This window comes from Culicoides brevitarsis, chromosome 3 (genome assembly GCF_036172545.1).
Source record: "Culicoides brevitarsis isolate CSIRO-B50_1 chromosome 3, AGI_CSIRO_Cbre_v1, whole genome shotgun sequence".
NCBI lineage: Eukaryota > Metazoa > Arthropoda > Insecta > Diptera > Ceratopogonidae > Culicoides > Culicoides brevitarsis.
Genome location: NC_087087.1, coordinates 18,134,985 through 18,155,154, shown reverse-complemented (window position 1 = coordinate 18,155,154; position 20,170 = coordinate 18,134,985). Strand labels below are relative to the sequence as shown.

The 20,170-nt window shown below is 23.4% G+C and overlaps 1 protein-coding gene across 2 annotated transcripts in view; it reads left to right on the top strand.

Moving 5' to 3' along the window:
• Window positions 1–20,170, top strand: part of LOC134834134 (TOX high mobility group box family member 3-like) — a 30,997-nt gene that overhangs the window by 9,480 nt on the left and 1,347 nt on the right. Inside the window, exons 1-5 of one of the 2 annotated variants that reach the window (XM_063848693.1) lie at window positions 1,178–2,108; window positions 16,318–16,872; window positions 18,075–18,386; window positions 18,889–18,969; window positions 19,032–19,232. In XM_063848693.1, coding sequence (XP_063704763.1) covers window positions 1,971–2,108; window positions 16,318–16,872; window positions 18,075–18,386; window positions 18,889–18,969; window positions 19,032–19,232 — 1,287 coding nt within the window. In that variant the 5' untranslated portion in view covers window positions 1,178–1,970. Of the gene's footprint in view, window positions 1–1,177; window positions 2,109–16,317; window positions 16,873–18,074; window positions 18,387–18,888; window positions 18,970–19,031; window positions 19,233–20,170 lie in introns of those variants that run through there. The other variant, XM_063848695.1, reaches the window with a different exon arrangement.

Genomic DNA, 20,170 nt, shown 5'->3' with positions numbered 1-20,170 from the left:
AAATATATTTTTATATACAAATGTGGTTGATCGTCGTACATCAAATTATCCCGCGTAATATAAATATTGTTGTTGTTATTTTTTTTTTTTGCATTTCCTCATATATTTTTTTTTTCGTGCACACAAACAACGATGTGTGTCGTTCGCTTTTTACGTTTTTATTAGATAGTAAAAATTATTTAATAACATTTTCTTATTTTTCTTCCTTTTTCTCCTTTGTACGGCACCGAATGCGGGAAACTCCGTTGTGTGGAAACGCGAAATAACTATACAAAACTTAAGCATGCGCGAAATGATTGAAAAGTTTTTTTTTTATTTTAATATAATTTTCTACAACAAACCGACGTACGGAGAAGAATTGGATCTACTACTAGTATTAAAGGTACTCGTTTGTGTTTGTACGAAATTTCAAAGCAACCAACAACGTGTGAGAACAGAATATTTAAATTCTGATTATTTTCATGTGAGTTTCAGTGGCAGTATGAAAGGGTTTCTAAAAAATTATTTTTTTTTTCTAAATTTTTTTTTTTTTTTTTTTTAATTAAAATTAAATAAAAAAATTAATTATTTAAATTAACGAAAAAAAAAATTATTTTAAATTTCTTTAAAATAATAAAATAAAATATATTCATTCAATCAATTTCACTGATTAAATTCCTGAGAACTGGGCTCCAATTTCCCTGGAAGTGCCTGTTTCTTTGTAGACATATAAATTCTTGTATACAAAAATAATTCAAACTAAATCTATATATTTTTATTTATATATAACGATATATATAACATAAATATATATAATATACATACGTTATACATATATATTTACTACACATTAATAAAATGTGTATATTAAAAAGATGGCCGATTTTATGTTCGTTTCTTTTCGTTTTACTACACTCACGTGTGTATATCTTAAAAAAGTACGAAAATCGACGTCGTCGTTGTGAACTTCTCGTCGTCGGAGCTTATACTAGTTTTCTACACACGAAAATACGAAGGCATGTAAACATGTATTTTATTATACATACCCGTACCTATACACACATATACATAACGACGAGAGAACATTTTTTAGTCAAATCAAAAGGAAAACATAGTCGACGTTTCATTCAGCAACTGACTGCTTGAAGTACAAGTACAAAGTGTGATTTTTCCCGAAACGAATTTCACTTCAAAAATTTAGTGGCATTGAGTATTTTGGGCAATTTTACGTTATCAAACGTGATTTTCACAGGAGAAAAAGTGTGATTTGTAAAAAAATTGTGAAAAAAAAGAAAAACGAGAAAAATAAACATTACTATTTATTGTTATTATCTTCAACATTTCCAAACAACAATAAATAAATAAATAAAGATATACAAAGAAGAAATTTTTTCGTGCATGAGGCATACTTAGAAGAGTAGAGTGAAAAATAAATTTAAATATTAACCTAAAATAAATTTCTATCTCAAAAAATAATAATAAAATAACGATAAATTTCCTCATAAATAAAATATATATATATAAAATAATATAAATTGTAAAATATTACATTAAATTAGAATTAATTAATGTAAAAAATCGATAAAGTGTAATTTATTTGCCATCTAACGAAATAAATTAAAGTCTAATGTGTATACTACGGCAACGACGATAAAAGAAGAACCAAAAGAAGGGAAATTTAACAGTAAATTACAAATGTTCGTACAGAGACACACGTTGTCGTTGTTGTTGTTGGGTTTTTGAAAGAAGATTAATTACAGAAATTTAGTAATTTGACAGAGTGTGATTAAATAAATGAAATAAAACGATTGATGAATGAACGCTGATAAAATAGCGGATCGTAGTGTACTGTAGTGACACAAAATATAAACAAAACAGCACGTGAAAAATGAATTATTATAATAATAATTGTGCTATTATTGTTATATGACTGCAAGAGTGATAAATTACACACACAAGAAAAAAAAATATATTAAATATAAATAAAAAATATGGAAACACACAATCATCATCAGATGTTATACAACAACGGTAACAACAAGGATTTGAATTACATTTCTCATTCAAGTCATTTGCCGCAGCAGCAACACCATCCTCCTCATCCACAATATAGTAATTTAATGTATAAGGTAAATTAAACTTGATTCAATCGATTTTCAATGAAAAAAATTTTTTTTTCTTTAAAATAAATGAAAAAATAAAAAGTATGCCAGAAATTTCCCTGCTTACAAGACAATTGTCTTCTAAGTATTACATCGCGCACTTACACCACCACCAGGCCATGCCATGAAAATGTAATCAAATGTTTACTATAAAATGTTTTTCCTGTAACAATAATAATATTACAACTAAGAGTACAGCAACAACGACAACGACGACGACGACTTGAGAGAAGAAAAAAAAAACAACAACAAATAAACGCAACGTACTATATATATAAAACAAGATTAACAAGTGGTAGAGCTTGAAATGCCGCCAGGTGTTTAAGATATATTTTTATTTATATTTATCATCTTCGTACAAACACAAGCATAATACACGAAAATATATTCATATGTTGTGCATTGTGAGAGAGAGACTAACACACATGTCCAAGCATTTTTTTTTTTATTATATATATGAAAGATTTTTTTTATATTTACCTGTGTTGTTGTTGTGTTTTGGTGCCCAGTTGAAAAGTATAATGTTAATTTTTGATTATTTTTTCGTGATAAATTTTTTTTTCTAAATTAAAATTAATTTTAGAATAAAATAGGGGACCTGTAGATTTCGTTCTACCCTGTGGAACGTTTTTTTTTGTTCTTAATTAAATTGAAATTAAATTTCAGAAGCATAAAATCTAAAAAAAATCAAAGAAAATCAAAAACAGAGTTTCTATCCATATAAGAAAGGGTAGATAAAAATTGCTTTTTTAAACCCGGGCAATGGTGGATTCTGGAAAAAAAATTACGGGGGGCAATTTTATACATAGTCAAAAATTTCTTAATTTTTTTTCACAATTTTTGAAATTTTTATGACACTCTAGTCTGTTAAAGGGGGCAAAAGTCCCTTCGTCTATATTTGGGCCCTGGGGATTTGAAAATAAGGCCCTCCAAATTTTTATTTAATTTTTTTTGAAATTATTTATTTTTGTGCGATAATTAAAAAAAAAAATCAGAAAATTAAATATTTAGTAAAATTTTATTCTAAAACTTTAAAGGACTTTATTTTTAAACCCCTAAGGCATAAAAAAGTCTTTTTGTTTTATTGGATAGTTTTCATTTGCCAAACGAGGATTTTTTAATTTGTCAATTTTTCCATATGTTTTTTTCTGTTTCAGAATATTTTCTTAGTTAAGTCTCACAAACTACAAAAAAAAAATAAATTTTTTTCGAGTCAAAGTTTAAGTTAAGCTTGCAATATTTTTTATATTTTTATCAAAATCGTGGACAATTAAGAAATTTTTTAAAATCCAAGCAAGAAATTAAAATTTATTAAATTTAATTAATTTTATTTTTTATAAAAATAGCATTAATTGTAAGGCTTTTCAGTAGATTTTTATATTTAAAAATAAAATTTTACATAATTTTACATATTTTTATTTATGTAACATACAAAGAGAAAGGGAAAAAAATATTAACTTGTGAATAATTTTAAAAAATGTTTTTATTTGTATTAAAAATTAATTTTTTTTTTTGTAAAAATTTAGTTTTTTTATTTTGTACTTTTCACAAATTTAAATAAATTTTTTCAAATTTTTAGATATTTTTTTTTTTGAAAAATCCATGTCTCTATCAATTGTAACTCTTAAATTACTCAAAATCAATATTTTACTACACTTTTTAATAAAAACTTATTTTTACCACAACATTTTCAAGTGGGCACGGATGAATGTATGCGATATGATAGAAAGGTGCATTTTACCTATATGAGAGCGTAATATAACTAATAATAATAACATATTGTTTATTCATCCATATCATTACACACGAAAATTTTATTATTACCACCGTTTTAGAGAAGGAGACTTTGGGAGAAGACGAATTTCGGTACAGATGTTGCTGGGACATCGCACCGAGATTACAACTTTATTCAGGGTGCCTTAACCTTGTACTTTTTGTTGTTTCAAATTTATACGTTCGAGTCCCACTTCAGTGTGCATGCGGTTTAAAATTGAGTAAATAAAATTTTCAAAATTATTATTTACTCGTGTAATTACAAATTTATACATGGTACTCCTCTCTTGTGTTTTTTTTTTTATTATTTGTACCTACGATACATAGATAGAACATTGAGTCGTAGTAACCCCTTCAATTGGATTTAATTTAATATATTTAATAATAAATAGATAGATACACACACACGCATAGACACACACAAAATATTTACTTAATAATTTGTTTGTTTAAACAATGTTAACGATTTCTGAGGGACGAATGGTACAGAACTCAATTTATTATGTTGTGAAACTAATATATTTTTTCTCAAGGGTTTTTCGTGTAAGAGAGCTCTAATCTTCGTTTTACTGCGAATTTAAGGGTAATGAATTAAAAACTTGAGATCAAATAAGATTTATGTTCTAGCAATTTGTAGCGGATTTGATGTTAAGCTACATTTTAAACGAAAAAGGAAAAAGACAAATTTTGGAAAATTAATTAAAATTGATATATTAAGTTTGCAAGGAAAAATTCGTTTGTAAATAACAAAATAATTAATTTTAATAGGAAAAACTATAATTGACTCAGTACGATTTTTAAAAAAAATTAAAAATCATGTATTTTTATCAAACTTTTTGTTAATACTTCTGGACAAAAAAAATTAATAATAAATAAAATAATTGAAACAGAACGTGAACTATTGCGTTACAAAATTTTTATGACTTTTCAACTCTTAGTAAAAAAATAATAATGTAAAAAATTAAAAAATTTTCTTAAAAAAAAAAATAAAATAAAATAAATAAACAATAAAAATAAATAAAAAAATAATTTTTATTTAAAAATAAATAAATAAATTAAATATTTTAAAAAAATAAATGAATAATTTAAATACTTCCTAATAAAATAATTATTAATAAATTTTTTTGTCTTTCGATATAAAAAAATTTTAAAAATTTTTATTATCGAGTACAAAAAATAAAAATGTACAAAAAATAATAAATTGTTGGCATATTTTTGATTAAAAATAATTTTAAAAATACCAACTTTCTTTAAAATAAGTTTAAAAATCATTTTTTTTAATACATATTTTAATATTTTTTTATTTAAAATGTTGAACTTTATAAAGAATAATAATGATTCTTATTAATTTTTAAAATTTTCGTACAGAAAAATATTTAATTAATAAAAATAAGAGAAAATTGTATTTTTATGTAATGCTTTTTCTGTAATGAAATTTAAAAAATATACATATATTATTTTTGTATTGACTATTAAATATAATTAAAAATGATTTAAAGAAAATAAAAATAATGGTAAAAGTTTTAATTTCATCATTTTAAAGAAAATAACAAAATAAATTAGAGAAAGTTTCAATTTAATTTTAATTAATTTAATTATTTAATCAATTTAATTATCTCATTAATTTAATTTTTTTTAAATTAATAAAAATAAACAAAAATATTTAAATAAATTAATTATATTATAAAAAAAATAATTAAATTTATTAAAATAAATCAATTAATTAATTTAATTTATACTTGTTTGATAAGGAAAAGTTATAAAAAACAGTTTAAGCACAAAAAAAAATAAATTTACATTATTTTTTAAAAATATTTCATGCAACTTTAAATCAATCCATTTAAAATTCACATTAAAACAAAGAAAATTATAAATTTTAATTTAATTTTAATAACTATAAAATATTTTTTCAACACAAATAATAATTTTTCATAGTATATTTTACTGTTATTGCTCAATTAAAAAACTTTTAAATAAAACTTTGCCTAAAATCATAAAATTTTGCCCGTAAAAAAGATCCTCAGATCCCAAAAACTTGAAAATTCATTTGAATCGCGCAGCTTCTTTTGTTAACAAGCAAGCAATATATAGGATACAAGTCAAACACATCATTATATCGTTACACATCGATTTAATTAAATATTGGCGTCATGTTAAACAAAGCAATTTGCTGCTTAATTAGTTCGATCATTATAGATATATATTATAATAAAATGTGATGTGACACAAGAAACGAGCGACATCGTCGAGTGTCAATGGAACGAAGAACAAAATAATGAAGCGAAAAGAAGGAAAAAAAACGGTAAATTATTATTTGAAATTTGACACCCTCCTCAGTGGATGGATGGATGGCTGGATGATATATTGTGCGATGTTTTTGTTTGTGTTTATTAAAATGTTATAATGATCATTTTTTGTCGTGTGCAGCAGAAGCAACAGCAACCTGCTGCTCTCACTTGACACGCCAGCCACTTTTTATTAACGGATTTCAGACGGAGTGTGCTCCACTTTGTGGATTTTCTGATTCAATTGACTGCTAATTGTGCTTTTTAGCAGTTCGTGTGGTCCTTGAACTCGTCAAAGGGAGCTGCAGCAGCATCACATTCGACGTTGTTGTTATTAATAACAGCTCAAACCCTTTCTTTCCTTTATCATTATTATGTTATAAATTTTACGAGCTGACGTACGATATCACGGTTATTACATGCACAGAACAAAAGAAAGGACACAGGAACATTCAGAATAATGACTGATGATATTTCATTTATTATTATCCAGGTTTTTTTTCTGCTTTCTCGTATATACGGGTAGAGGTGCGTTTGCTCGATTTTGAACAGAACATAAAATGGTAAAAAATCACAAAAATATAACAGATGTTTTTGATCGTATGTTGTTTTTTTTCCTCCTGTGTGTATTTTTAATACCTGAACTTTAAAAAAAAACTCGAATCTTTAGTGGAAGGTTTTCATTTTTGGGCATTGTTGTCTCTCACATGTGCGATGAAAGTCTTTGTCACAAAAATTTTAGATGTTAATCTCAAATATTTGTCCTTTAATTGCTGTTGTACGAGATAAAATAGTGGTCTTTGTCATGGTTTTTCAGGTTTTGTAGTGCAAAGTTAGCTATGATGGCAATTTTAACATTTAAAAAAAATCATATGAGACATTTTAATAAAAAAAATTTGAAGGTTTGTAGTTGAAAGGATTTGAATTTTATTATGGATCAAATTGTTAATAAAAAAAATATTAAAAATATTAAATTTTATTTTAAATTAAATTAAAATTATTTTAATCGATTTTTAATGATATTTTATAAAAAAAAATTAAAAATATAAAAAATTAATTTAAATTTACATTAAATGAAGATTTTTAAAATTTTTTGATCAGTTTTATAATATTTTTTTTTAAATTAAAAAATAAAACATTATTAGTTTTTTCAATGCCCCATTTCAAAATAAAATAATCAAATGGGAAATAATTTTACTAAATTATGATTTTTTCATATACGGGTTTTCATATAAAATCCGAAAATAAATATTAAAAGTTTTTTTTTTCTTTCTTTATTTTTGTTGTCGAGTAATTAAAAAAAATAATTGTTAACAGAGAATTAACATTTAACGATTAATATTTAATTTTTATCAATTTTTCACGAAACTTAATAAAATTCAATAATTAAATTAAATATATATAAATAAAAATAAATAAATAAAAAAAAACGTAAAAGAAAAAAAAATAATGAAAACTTTCAAAAATAATGAAATAATAAATCATTAAATATTTTTTTTTAACTTTTAAAAATAATTTTTTTATGTAGTTTTATCAAGTGAACATTATATATTTTTAAATAATTTTTTTTTGTTTTATTATTTAGTATTTTTATTTAATTTAATTTAAATTATTTTGAATTGAATAAATAAAAAAAAATAAATATATATAAAAATATAATAATTTAATCAAAAATAAATCAAACATTTTTAAAATTTAATATTTTGAGAATTTAAAATTGTTTGAACGATAAAAATTATATTTTTTTAAAATTGCTAAAAATGCTATTTAATCCCAATTTAATCAATTTTTAAATTAAATATTGATTTTCCTATAAAAAATTTTTTTTGCATCAATGAAAAAATAATTCTTTTTTTTAATAATAAAATCATCCAACTAAAAGAAAATCTTTAAAAAATTAAAATTTGTTTGAAGTTTCATTAAATTACAACTCAAAAAAAAAAATACAATTTCAAAGAGTTAGAAAAACGTTTTCTAATACATATATTTGGAACGTTCTCCAACCACCTTTACATATATTTACTTGACACACATAAATATTTCACCTGATGCATGGCTTAGCTACGAGCACATGTGAGCCATATAGACGTAGTACATAAATTTTTATATTTGCTCAATATGTGTTCTCTTTAGATATATTTATTTTCTAATAATAAAATACTGAACAAATAAAGAAATTCAAACATACATCGTGTTACGGGTTTCTCTCTTCTATATCAATTTTTCCTCTTCTTCTTCTTCATTTCATTTTTTTTTATAATATTTATTTATTTCATTATTTGCGTTAATTATATTTAATACCTTTACTTTGAACACACACACTCGAATTTTGTGCCTATTCATGTTAAAATAATGAAGTTAATGAGGTAAAAGTTTTTAGATTTTTCGACAATAATGTTTGTCAGAGACAAGGGCAATTATCTATACGGAAACTCTCAAAAAGGGGTAGAATTTTGATGTCTAATAATAACAATTCCTTAGATCTCGAAAATTTTTACAGATAAAAAAAAAGTGTTCAAAACGCTGGAAGATGTGACACAAAAAAAAATGTTCTTTGTTTAATCAGCAGTGTTTGCTTTTATTTATGAGCCCATTTTGCCGAGAACGACGACGACGACACGACGCTTGGAAATAAGTTTTTAATTCAATTTATTCGTCATCACTTTTAAATCTAAGCTCGCAAACTATCGTCGTAAAAGGAAATGTTTCCTGTTTTTCCTAAAAAGAAGAAAAAAAAAATATAAAAAAATAATAAAAATGAAAGACATACATTACAAAAGAAGCCTTTGATGCTATTTTTGAACACACACAGTCGATGTACGATTATCTACATAACAAAAATTTTTCATGCATAATAAAACAGTCAAAATGAAATTTTTCGATTAAGATAATATTTACACAAAAGAAATTGTTTCACATACTCTCTCACACATTTTATTAGCGATTGTTACTCCATCTCGGAAAATTCAAGTCTATCCGATAAATAAATATGATGATTTGTATTCAAAACGCGCTCTATTTCACTTTACAACTAAATTTTCGGCTTTATATAGTCGGCTTTATGTAGTTTGAATATTACAATGTGTATACTTTTGACAATAAAATTGTTCCTCTCATACTTACATGAATGCAAATACTGAGTAATAATTTTTGTAATTTTTTTTTCCCTCACATGTGAAACTTTTTTTTCCAACCATGTTTTTAATGTGTTTTTATATATTATTATTGAAATTGGAATGGAATGAGGGACAACGACGACGACGATGCTGAACGAAACGAAGATGAATGCGATTATAAATCAACCGATTAATCAAGTAATTTAATTATTATTAGGGATCGAAGAAGGAATTTCGTTACCCTTGGTACTTGCTTGGTTTTTATTGAAAAAATTAAAGAACGCGAGGAATTTGTTTATTTTTTAATTTTATCTTTTCTAAGAAATTTATTGATAAAAGAATATTTTAAAAATCTTTGATTTGATTTTAATTTTTCAAATTCTTAAAATTATTTGATTTTCTTAATATATATTATTATTTAAATCTTGATTTTTTAAATTTAAATTTAATCTTAATTTTTTTTAAATATCTTTTTATTTTGATTTTTTAAGCAAAATAATTTTTTTCTTCAAATAAAATAAATAAAAATTATTTTTAAGAGCGAAAAAATGTTAAAAAAAATATTAAATTTAATTGAAATAATAAATTAAAATTCAATTAAATATTTTATTATTAATTAAATTGATTTTTTTTATATCAAAGAAATATATTTTAAGTTGAAAAATAATTTCTATTTATTAAAAATTGGTAAAACTTATTTTTTTTTTAAATCAGAGCTTAAGAAAATTCATTGCAAATATTGAAAATATAAAATATCTATAAAAATAATGTACATACCTATTTGAAACATTTTTTTTTAAATTTAGATTAGATTTAAATTAAATTAAATAAATTAAATTTTAAATAAATTAAATTAAAATTAAATAAAAAAAATTAAATTAATTAATTTAAGTTAATAAATATTTTCTATTTAAATAATTAAAAATAGTAAAATTTATTAAATTAAATTAAATTATTTTTTTGGAGCTAAAAACACAAATAAAATGGCAAAAATTAAATAAAATAATAATTTTAAAAATTAAATTAATTTAAAAATTAATTTATCAAATTAAATATATTTTTTTTTATTTTAATTTTAAAGAAATATTAAAAAAAAAAATGTTTAAATTATTCAATTAAAAAATATTAAATTTAAAGATTTTTTTAATAAAACCCTGAAAAAATCATGACTAAAATTTAAAAAAAAATAAACTAAAATAAAACACAGACGGGCTCAAGTTAAAACACCTGCAAATATTTTTTTTCCTCCAACTAAACCACGAAAAAAAAATCGTCGTCGTCATCTATAGCATCATGATCGGAGAAAGAGGAGAGATATTTGTTTTATTAAACAATCTATTGATGCATTCAAATTTAAATTTTTCGGACATTGTTTTGCAACACTACGACGACGACGACGTCGACATTCATGCACCTAAACTTTGAATTTAAACAAAAACGCGCATTCATATAATATTCCTTTTTCAATAAAATTCTCCTCTTTCGATGTTTTTTGAAATAAAAGACAATAGAGGAAATTCACATTCATTTCAATTTTTCTATATACACAAAAGCCTACAATAAAATTGAATATATACGGTTTTTCGATTAATTTTTTTTCTCGTCGTCGTTGTCGTCTCTCTCTTGCTGTCCAACACCAGTGTCCACCATTTTCGTTTATATTTCTTCAATTTTATATTCTGCGACACAAAAACACTCACTCACGAAAAATAAACAATAAAACGTCGCGCAATTCTAATCATGTTGATGATCAAGCGAGTGTGTGTGTGAGGAAAATTTACTCTTTTTTCGCAATCCGGACGAATTTAGAGCTTTAATGAGATCTATTGTTTCTTCGGCGCACAAAAAATGCCGTTTTAAAGTCTCCTTTTCCGAGAAACGAGATTTCGTGTGGGAAGAAAATCCTTCCGTGCGAATGCATAAATGAATCGCTAGAAGCTTTTAGAGAGTAGTCATATACATTTCAATCAATTTCACTTTTGTATGCTTTTAGTCGAGGCATAAATTAGATACTTTAGCAGGAAAATGTTTGCATTTTGTGCTATTTGTTGCCGTTTTTGGCCGTAACTCGACTCGTAGTCTCATGTTTTAATGAATAAAATCAAAATAAAATTAGAAATTTGCAACTTTTGAGGTCATTTCACGGGACTTTTTGGCCAAATGTCAAAAATATTCACTCACGTCATTATGAAATTCTTGGAAAAATGCATCCGCTGAGACAGTATTGTAATATTTCAGCCGAAAAATCGATGAAATCCAAACCATTTCGTCCAGCAGCATTGCTAAAAGCTTGTTAACCGAGCAAGAGAGTCCTGTCAAAGCCACACAAGTTTGACATTTCGAAAGCATACAGTGACGCAAAAACCACAAATCATCAGTTAATGATGAAAAACTATCCTTTTCGTCATTATATTTCAGTGCTGATATGCTTTTAATGACGAACTGAGGTGAAATGATGGTGACTTGTCACAGGCGCGCGGTCATCTATTTGAAATTTGAAGGAAAGATTAAAAGTTTATATAGCTTAAAAAAATATTTTACTTACGGAAGTGCAATTTTTAAAAATGTTTCATGATGTTTTAGACCTAAAAAAATATATATAAAATTTATCAAAATAAAAATATTCAAAATTAAAAAAAAACATTTAAAATTAAAAAAAATATTTAAAATAAAAAAAATACATTTAAAAAAAATAAAATATTTAAAATATAACAAAAATATTTTCAATGAAAATAAAAAATTGTTTAAAAATTTAGAATTATTTAATAATAATTTTATAAAAGTATTTTTTTTTACAAATTTACAATTTGAAACTTTTTTTAATTTCATTTTTTTAAATATTAAAAAAAATTAATTTAATTTAAATTTTTAATAATATTTTGATTATTAACTTCAATTCCATTTAAAAAAATATAAAACGGAAAAAAAATTTTGAACAATTTAATTTTTTATAATGCAGTTTTCATCAACTTTCATTAATTTTTAATTTTTCTAATTTATTTATTTATTTTTTTTTTTTTTTTTTTTTTGAAGCAAATATGACAAATTATTTTAATATTTTTCAATTTAAATTATAATTTAATTAATTTGTAATTTAATTTAATTATATTATTAAATTATAATTTAATTTAATTTTTAATAAAAATTTTAATAAATTTTATTTCGAATTTATTTTAAATATTTATTTTTTTTTAAATTTAATTTAAATTTTAATAATTATTTTCAAATTTATTTTAATTTTTAATTTGATTAATTTTTTTTTCATTTTAAAATTTTTGAAAAACTAATTAAAATAAAATGTGGATAATTTAAATTTTTAATCCGAAATTCAATTTTAATGTTTGTACTCCCTTCTTGGTAACGAACACTATTCATTAAACTTTTAAACCAAAAAATTGAAATAAAAATCCTTCCGTTCCTTAAAAATTCAAGGATGAAATAATAGGAGAGCTTATCTAAGTACATTTCCTAAAAAAGGAAGAAAAAAGTAGGTACGAAGGACTTCGCATCTCATATTTCTTCGTTAACTTCGTCTGTGTCAGTTCAATTCCAATGCAAATACGTCTCTCGATTCTCTTTTTTTTTCTCTAGCTCAATTTATAGCTGAACGTACCTACGGATGAAATTTGATTAAAAATGAAATTGATTTTTGTTCATACACGACGACACACTATTTCCGGAGTTTCTAAGCATTCTTTTCTCTTTATATTTTTTTTCCACTCCGCGAATGTGTGTGTCTTCGTTTATTGTTCGCCCTGCCGCCATTTTTGTTTGATTTGTTGCCATTCTTATTGTATTTATTTTCGGTGTTTTTTTTTTGTTTAATCGAGACTCCCTTTTTGTCCCCGGAAAATTCCCGGGATTGAAAGATGAGAATTTTCGCATAAATGCCGTGCCGAGTTTTTAATATTAAATTCTCTCCTCTCCCACTCTTCGGTGAAATTTCGAAATGTCTGCACCTGATATTTCAATAATATTTCATAATATAAATTTAAAACAAATACGAACAAAATATTTTGAAACAATTGTAGCAAACAAGAGATTCGCATATAGCGAACGTTGGAGCGACACACACAATAAATTCTCAAATCCGTAAAACAAACAATAAATGTATGCAAACAAAATGATGATGATATTGTCTAAAAAATTTATCATCGTTGCTTGCATGTGTGCTTTGGCTTAATAAAAACCGTGTATTCCGATCCTCTGGTTTTAATAATAACAATAATAATAATATATGGATGATTCTTCGACAAATTTCGAACGTGGACGTGGAGCGATTGGGTTTGCCGGAAAATTAAGTTTTAATGAAAGTCGTCCTAGATATAACGTGGCGTTGGTTGGTTATACTTTGATCATCATGCAAAAAATTTTGTTGTGCAATAAAAAGCTTTTTAGTGCTTTTTAATAATATGTCAGGCAGAATTCTTAATTATTGGGTCTGATAGGCGACGCGACACTGGCAAATTAGCCGCGGCAAGAAGGAAAAATCTTTTGAATTACAAAAATTATTTATTATGGCTTAAAATTGAATTATTTTAAAAAGTTTATTTTATTTTATTTTTTTTTTAATTTATTTAATTTATAAAAAATGTTAAAAAAAATATTAAAAATAAATAAATTTAAATAATAATATTTTAACGAATATTTTTTTGTTTTATTTATTTTTATTAAAAATTAAATTAATAAAATAAATGAATTTATTAAATTTAAAAAAAAAATAATTAAATTAAATTAAATTGAAGTGAATTTTTAAATTAATTTTAAATAAATTTAAATATTTTTTAAAAATATTATTCGAATTTAATTTTTAGATTTTTAATAAATAATTTTTCTTAAAAAAAACAAAAAATTTAAATTCAGTTGGACAATAATCACGTGACGTTGTAATCCGATTTCTATTTTGATTAAAAATAAATAAAAAAAATAATTAAAAACATGAATTAAAATCAATATACATTAAACATTTAATTAATGTTCAACATTTTAAATCATAAAAAAATAATTTTATACCATGCTGAAAAAAATATAAAAATTTATAAATTTAAATTGAAATAAATTAACGAATTATTTATTTTATTAAAAAAAATAATTTAAATTAATTAATTTAATTCATTAATTCGATTTAAATGAAATAAATTATTTTATTAAAATATTGAAAATTTTTTCTTGATTATTTATTCATTAACAAAAAATCAATAAAATTAATAAAAATAAATTGAAAAAATTTAATTCTTAGAATTTTAAATACAAAACATTTTTGGTCACTGCACGTGCCTTAATTAGATGTAATCAAAAAGTATTCATTTTCCTCCACTTAATTCCTTTAATAATTTGTTCATCATGGTAATTCATTTAAATATTCACATAATTTCATGTGTATTTGTCAATTAGTGCGGGTCGGGTTTTTGTCTTCCTCTCCTTTTGTGCGATGGCTGAAGCAACAAATCCTGCCTAATGACGAAAATAAAGTCAGAAATACATCATCTATCGTACACATGCTCAAATTATAATCAAAAAGGAATTCAAACATACCAACAAATGTATACAACATACATACCAGGCACAGCATATATTTACTTATAATCTGCACATTTAATTTATACATAGAACACTGCGAGCAAGAACGACGAGCACACACACAACGCTTATGGAGGGAAAATGTAAATTTAAAATAAACAGTGGAAAACAAGAAATAATAAAAAACAAATATTTGTTGACCAAACCTTATTTTTCCACACGGAGTTTTGTGTGTGTGTGTATGTTGGCGTATGTTTTTGCTGGTGTACTCGCAGAGTAATTTAGAAATATATTGCAAAGTGGAAGAAATGATGAAGGGCCATAAATCATTGGGAGTTTCTGTGATCATAAAAAATACGTAAATTTTACAATTTTTTCTTTTTAAAGTAAGGAATTTAAGTTTCACCTACTTTTTGGGGGGATGGCCTGATTTCTTAACAGAGATAGGGCAGAAACGTATTTTTTCAACAAAGAAACGTATATTTTTACTGAATTTCGTTTAAAAATACGATTTAAATTAAAGTTTTACGATGAATTTTAAATTATAAATTAAATTTTTTGAATTTTTAAATATAAAGTTTTACGATGAATTTTAAATTATTTTTTTTATTTATTAAAATAAATTCAAGAATTTTTAAAAATTATTATAAATGTTTGAAAGTAACAATTTTCAATGTATTTCAATGTATTTTAATTATAAATTCAATTTTTCAAAAAAAAAAAGCAAAAAATCATTGGAATATTTTTTAATTTAAAAATTTAATTTAATTCTCAAATTTAATTTGAATTAAATTCTTATTTTTTATTAAAATTTTAATAATTTTGTATTTTTTTAATACCTAACTATTTTTTATTGTTTTAAAAAAAAAATAAATTAAATTTTTAACTATTGAAACATAAAAAATAAGGGAAAATCGGTTGAACTTGTTTTTAAATGGGCTTTATTCATCAAATAAACAAAAATATAAATCATTTTTTTTGTGCAAAAAATTTTCTAAAAAATATTTTTATTAAAAGTAGGAAATTATTAAATAAAAAAAATTCTGAAAAAGCAAAACCATTTTTTTATTTTTTTAAAAATTTTTACCCCTACTTTTTTTATTGTTTAAAAAAAATAAATTAAAAAATATTTTTAATCAAATTAAATTAAACTAATATTTAAATAAAATATTTTTGGAAAAAAAACTTAATTTTAGAAAATATTATTGAATTTTCCTCAAAAAGCCCTGAGTCAATTTTTTTCCTGTAAAATTGTTTGCTTAATGATGGTTTGACGAATGAGTAGATGACAAGAGCGAAACACTTGTATGTAAAGTGTTTAATTTATTTAAGTTCATTAAGAGGCGAGAAAAACACTTTCGTTTATTTGTCGAGTCAATTCAATGCCACAAATTTATAATTAAATAAGAGCCTTTATCACTTCCCCTTTTTTTCAAGAGAACCTTTCTAATTACCGTTTTTTCTCATTTTCTTCCATTACAGAGTAATAATAATAATTTACTTGGTAATCCCCATCAATCACATTACGACATGAATGACCAAACGTTCCATACGCCCTCATTTGGCGACGAGGAATTCGACATTCCCCAATTTAATCATCATCTAACTTCAATGGACCAAAATCACCAGTACCACCAGCATTTAGATCCGACGCAGCAACAGCAGCAGCAGCAACAACAACAAGCGGCACCGCAATACGTTCAACAGCAATGGCACGACATGAATGCTGGAGGTGGCTACGGGATGCACCAGCAATCGCCGTACATGCAGCAAATGGGTCAGCAGCAGCAGCAGCAGCAGCAACAACAAAATAATCACTATCAATCAGCGGCACAGACTCAAATGCCGCCGCAACACATGTCGTCGCCACAAGGAAACAGTAATCAAACGGGTGCCCCGCCATCGTCGTATCACGCCATGGGTCAGAGTCCCCATCATGGCATGCAACAGTCGCAGCATCAGCCGCAGCAGCAGCAGCAAAACAATGTAATCGTCGAGAATGGCATCGGAAGCGAGGATAGTGACGACGCGATTCCGGTAAGCGACTTTTTTTTTGCTGTAAATCTCCAAATAAATTGCCTTTAATTTGTTTCGTTTTGAGTCAAAAACATAAATAAACAGGAAATACTAATTAATTTGACGAAACAACGTACGGTGTGTGTATTTACATGACTGAATAGAAGTCATCAACACAACTTATATATAATTAAGAGTTAATTAGTATTATATTGCCCTTTTATTACTTTAATTAAAGTCTTAAAAAATGAAAAAAAAAAAAAATAAATGAATGAATTGTTCTAATTTCGTTAATTCTTTGGCTCACTAGACGTCCCCTTCCGTTAAACAATTTTTAAAAAATCAATTTTTTCCAATTTTTTTTAAATTGCTAATTTTTTAGAAAATAAAAATTGAAAAATAATTTTTTTATCAATATATATTTTTTTTTTCAAATTATTAAATAAAAAAATGTTTAATTTTTGACCAATGTATTAGAATTGTCGTTGAAATAAGTTTAAAAATTAATTTAAAATTAAAAAGAAAATTATTTTTTTATAAAGATAATATTTTTTTAACGAAAAATAAACATGACACTTCTTTTTTATTATTATTTATTTTATTTATTTTTTTTTTTACTTTTTTGGAAAAAATGTTTAAGAAGTTTAAATTTTTTAAATAATTTCAAAATTTTCATGATTTGGTTTGAGAAACTGTTTTTTTCTTCATTCTTACTTAAATTTTTAATTTTATTTTTCTTAAACTACAATTTTAATCAATTTTAGATTTTATTTTATTTTTCTTTAGGCGAATAAATTCAATATATCCATTTTTTTTCGCCCCCCTTCCGTATTTCTCGAAAAAATTCAGGGGAAAAAAACTTAAATTAAAAATTTGACATTTTTTTTTAATTTTTCAATTGAAAAATTATTGTTTACGCTTTATTAGAGAATAATTGAATTGAAATTTCCAGAAATATTTTTAAAAAATTAATTTTATCACATAATTATTTTTTTAATTAAAGTTTTACTTAGAAACATTAATTTTTTTGTGATAAAATATTAAAATATTCAATGAAAAATTTTCTTTTTTTTATAAAAATTTTTCTGACTTTTTTTTTCAAAATCAGTTTTTTCCTGAAATATAAAATTAAATAAAAATTAAAATTAAAATAAAAATTATCCTCAATTCAGCATAAAACTAATTGTTCATCCTAATAATTTTTTTTTAATTTTTATTTTTAGGCAACAACATTGAAACGACCTTCACCCGATCACTATTCCGACAGCGGATTGCACCAACAACAACCGTACGCGACAAACGGTGCCGGCTCCATGGTGGACAGCAAAACTACGAATGCCGCCAAGAAGCAAAAGGTCCCGAAGAAAAAGAAGAAAAAAGACCCGAATGAGCCGCAAAAACCCGTGTCCGCATACGCACTCTTCTTCCGTGATACACAAGCTGCCATCAAAGGACAAAATCCGAATGCCTCCTTTGGCGAAGTCTCCAAAATTGTCGCATCGATGTGGGACGTCCTGGATACGGACTCGAAAAATGTAATTTAATTTTGGACTTTAATTCGTTGTGTGTGTGTGTGCGTTGTTTGTTGTATGGTGATGACTTTTTTGTTTATTCTCGTCCTTTTTCCTTATTTTCGCTTGAACTTTTTTGTTTTGTGTTTTATATTTTCATTCAATTTGACCCTTTGCACGAGTTTTTAAGGTTTTTTTCGAAATAAAAGCTCGAATACGTGCGGAACAAAAAAAAACTTTGAGACTAAATATCCATGTTGCCAATGTAATGTTGTAAAATTCAATTCACTTCCAATTTATATTCAATTTACTTTACTTTTTTTTGTTCGATATGTAAAGAGAGACAGGCATATAAAGATTAAATATTGGCAACAAGTTTATTCTATTTCCTCAGTGCAGTCTTGCACAATTTTCATTTTTTTTGTCTTGCAAGCTCATTTTTATTAATTTTCGAGTTATTGAACTTCCTCTGACAAGAGATTTGTTTCCGTTTTATTCATTTCTCGTTTTACGTCTCGTTCCTTAGGTTTACAAGAAACGAACTGAAGTTGCTAAGAAGGAATATTTGAAGGCATTGGCTGCTTACAGAGCGAATGCAGTGTCAAAAGTAAGTTTTTATGATTTTTTTTGTGTTTTTTAGATTTTTAATGAAAATTATTTCATTTTTAGGAATCAAGTGAGGGTTCGCCATCGCAAGACAGCGTCTATTCACCACCACACGGGCAATCAAATGCTCCCCCGGCTCAAATGCAATCCCCACCTCAACAACAACCCCAAATGGATCATCTTCAAACGGGAATGTCGTCGCCGATGCAAAATTCCTACGGCCAGAACATGTATCAGCAGCCTGCTTATCGATCGCCACAACAAGTGAGTTAATTTTTAATAAATTAAAATTAAAATTAAAATTAAAATTAAAATTAAAATTAAAATTAAAATTAAAATTAAAATTAAAATTAAAATTAAAATTAAAATTAAAATTAAAATTAAAATTAAAATTAAAATTAAAATTAAAATTAAAATTAAAATTAAAATTAAAATTAAAATTAAAATTAAAATTAAAATTAAAATTAAAATTAAAATTAAAATTAAAATTAAAATTAAAATTAAAATTAAAATTAAAATTAAAATTAAAATTAAAATTAAAATTAAAATTAAAATTAAAATTAAAATTAAAATTAAAATTAAAATTAAAATTAAAATTAAAATTAAAATTAAAATTAAAATTAAAATTAAAATTAAAATTAAAATTAAAATTAAAATTAAAATTAAAATTAAAATTAAAATTAAAATTAAAATTAAAATTAAAATTAAAATTAAAATTAAAATTAAAATTAAAATTAAAATTAAAATTAAAATTAAAATTAAAATTAAAATTAAAATTAAAATTAAAATTAAAATTAAAATTAAAATTAAAATTAAAATTAAAATTAAAATTAAAATTAAAATTAAAATTAAAATTAAAATTAAAATTAAAATTAAAATTAAAATTAAAATTAAAATTAAAATTAAAATTAAAATTAAAATTAAAATTAAAATTAAAATTAAAATTAAAATTAAAATTAAAATTAAAATTAAAATTAAAATTAAAATTAAAATTAAAATTAAAATTAAAATTAAAATTAAAATTAAAATTAAAATTAAAATTAAAATTAAAATTAAAATTAAAATTAAAATTAAAATTAAAATTAAAATTAAAATTAAAATTAAAATTAAAATTAAAATTAAAATTAAAATTAAAATTAAAATTAAAATTAAAATTAAAATTAAAATTAAAATTAAAATTAAAATTAAAATTAAAATTAAAA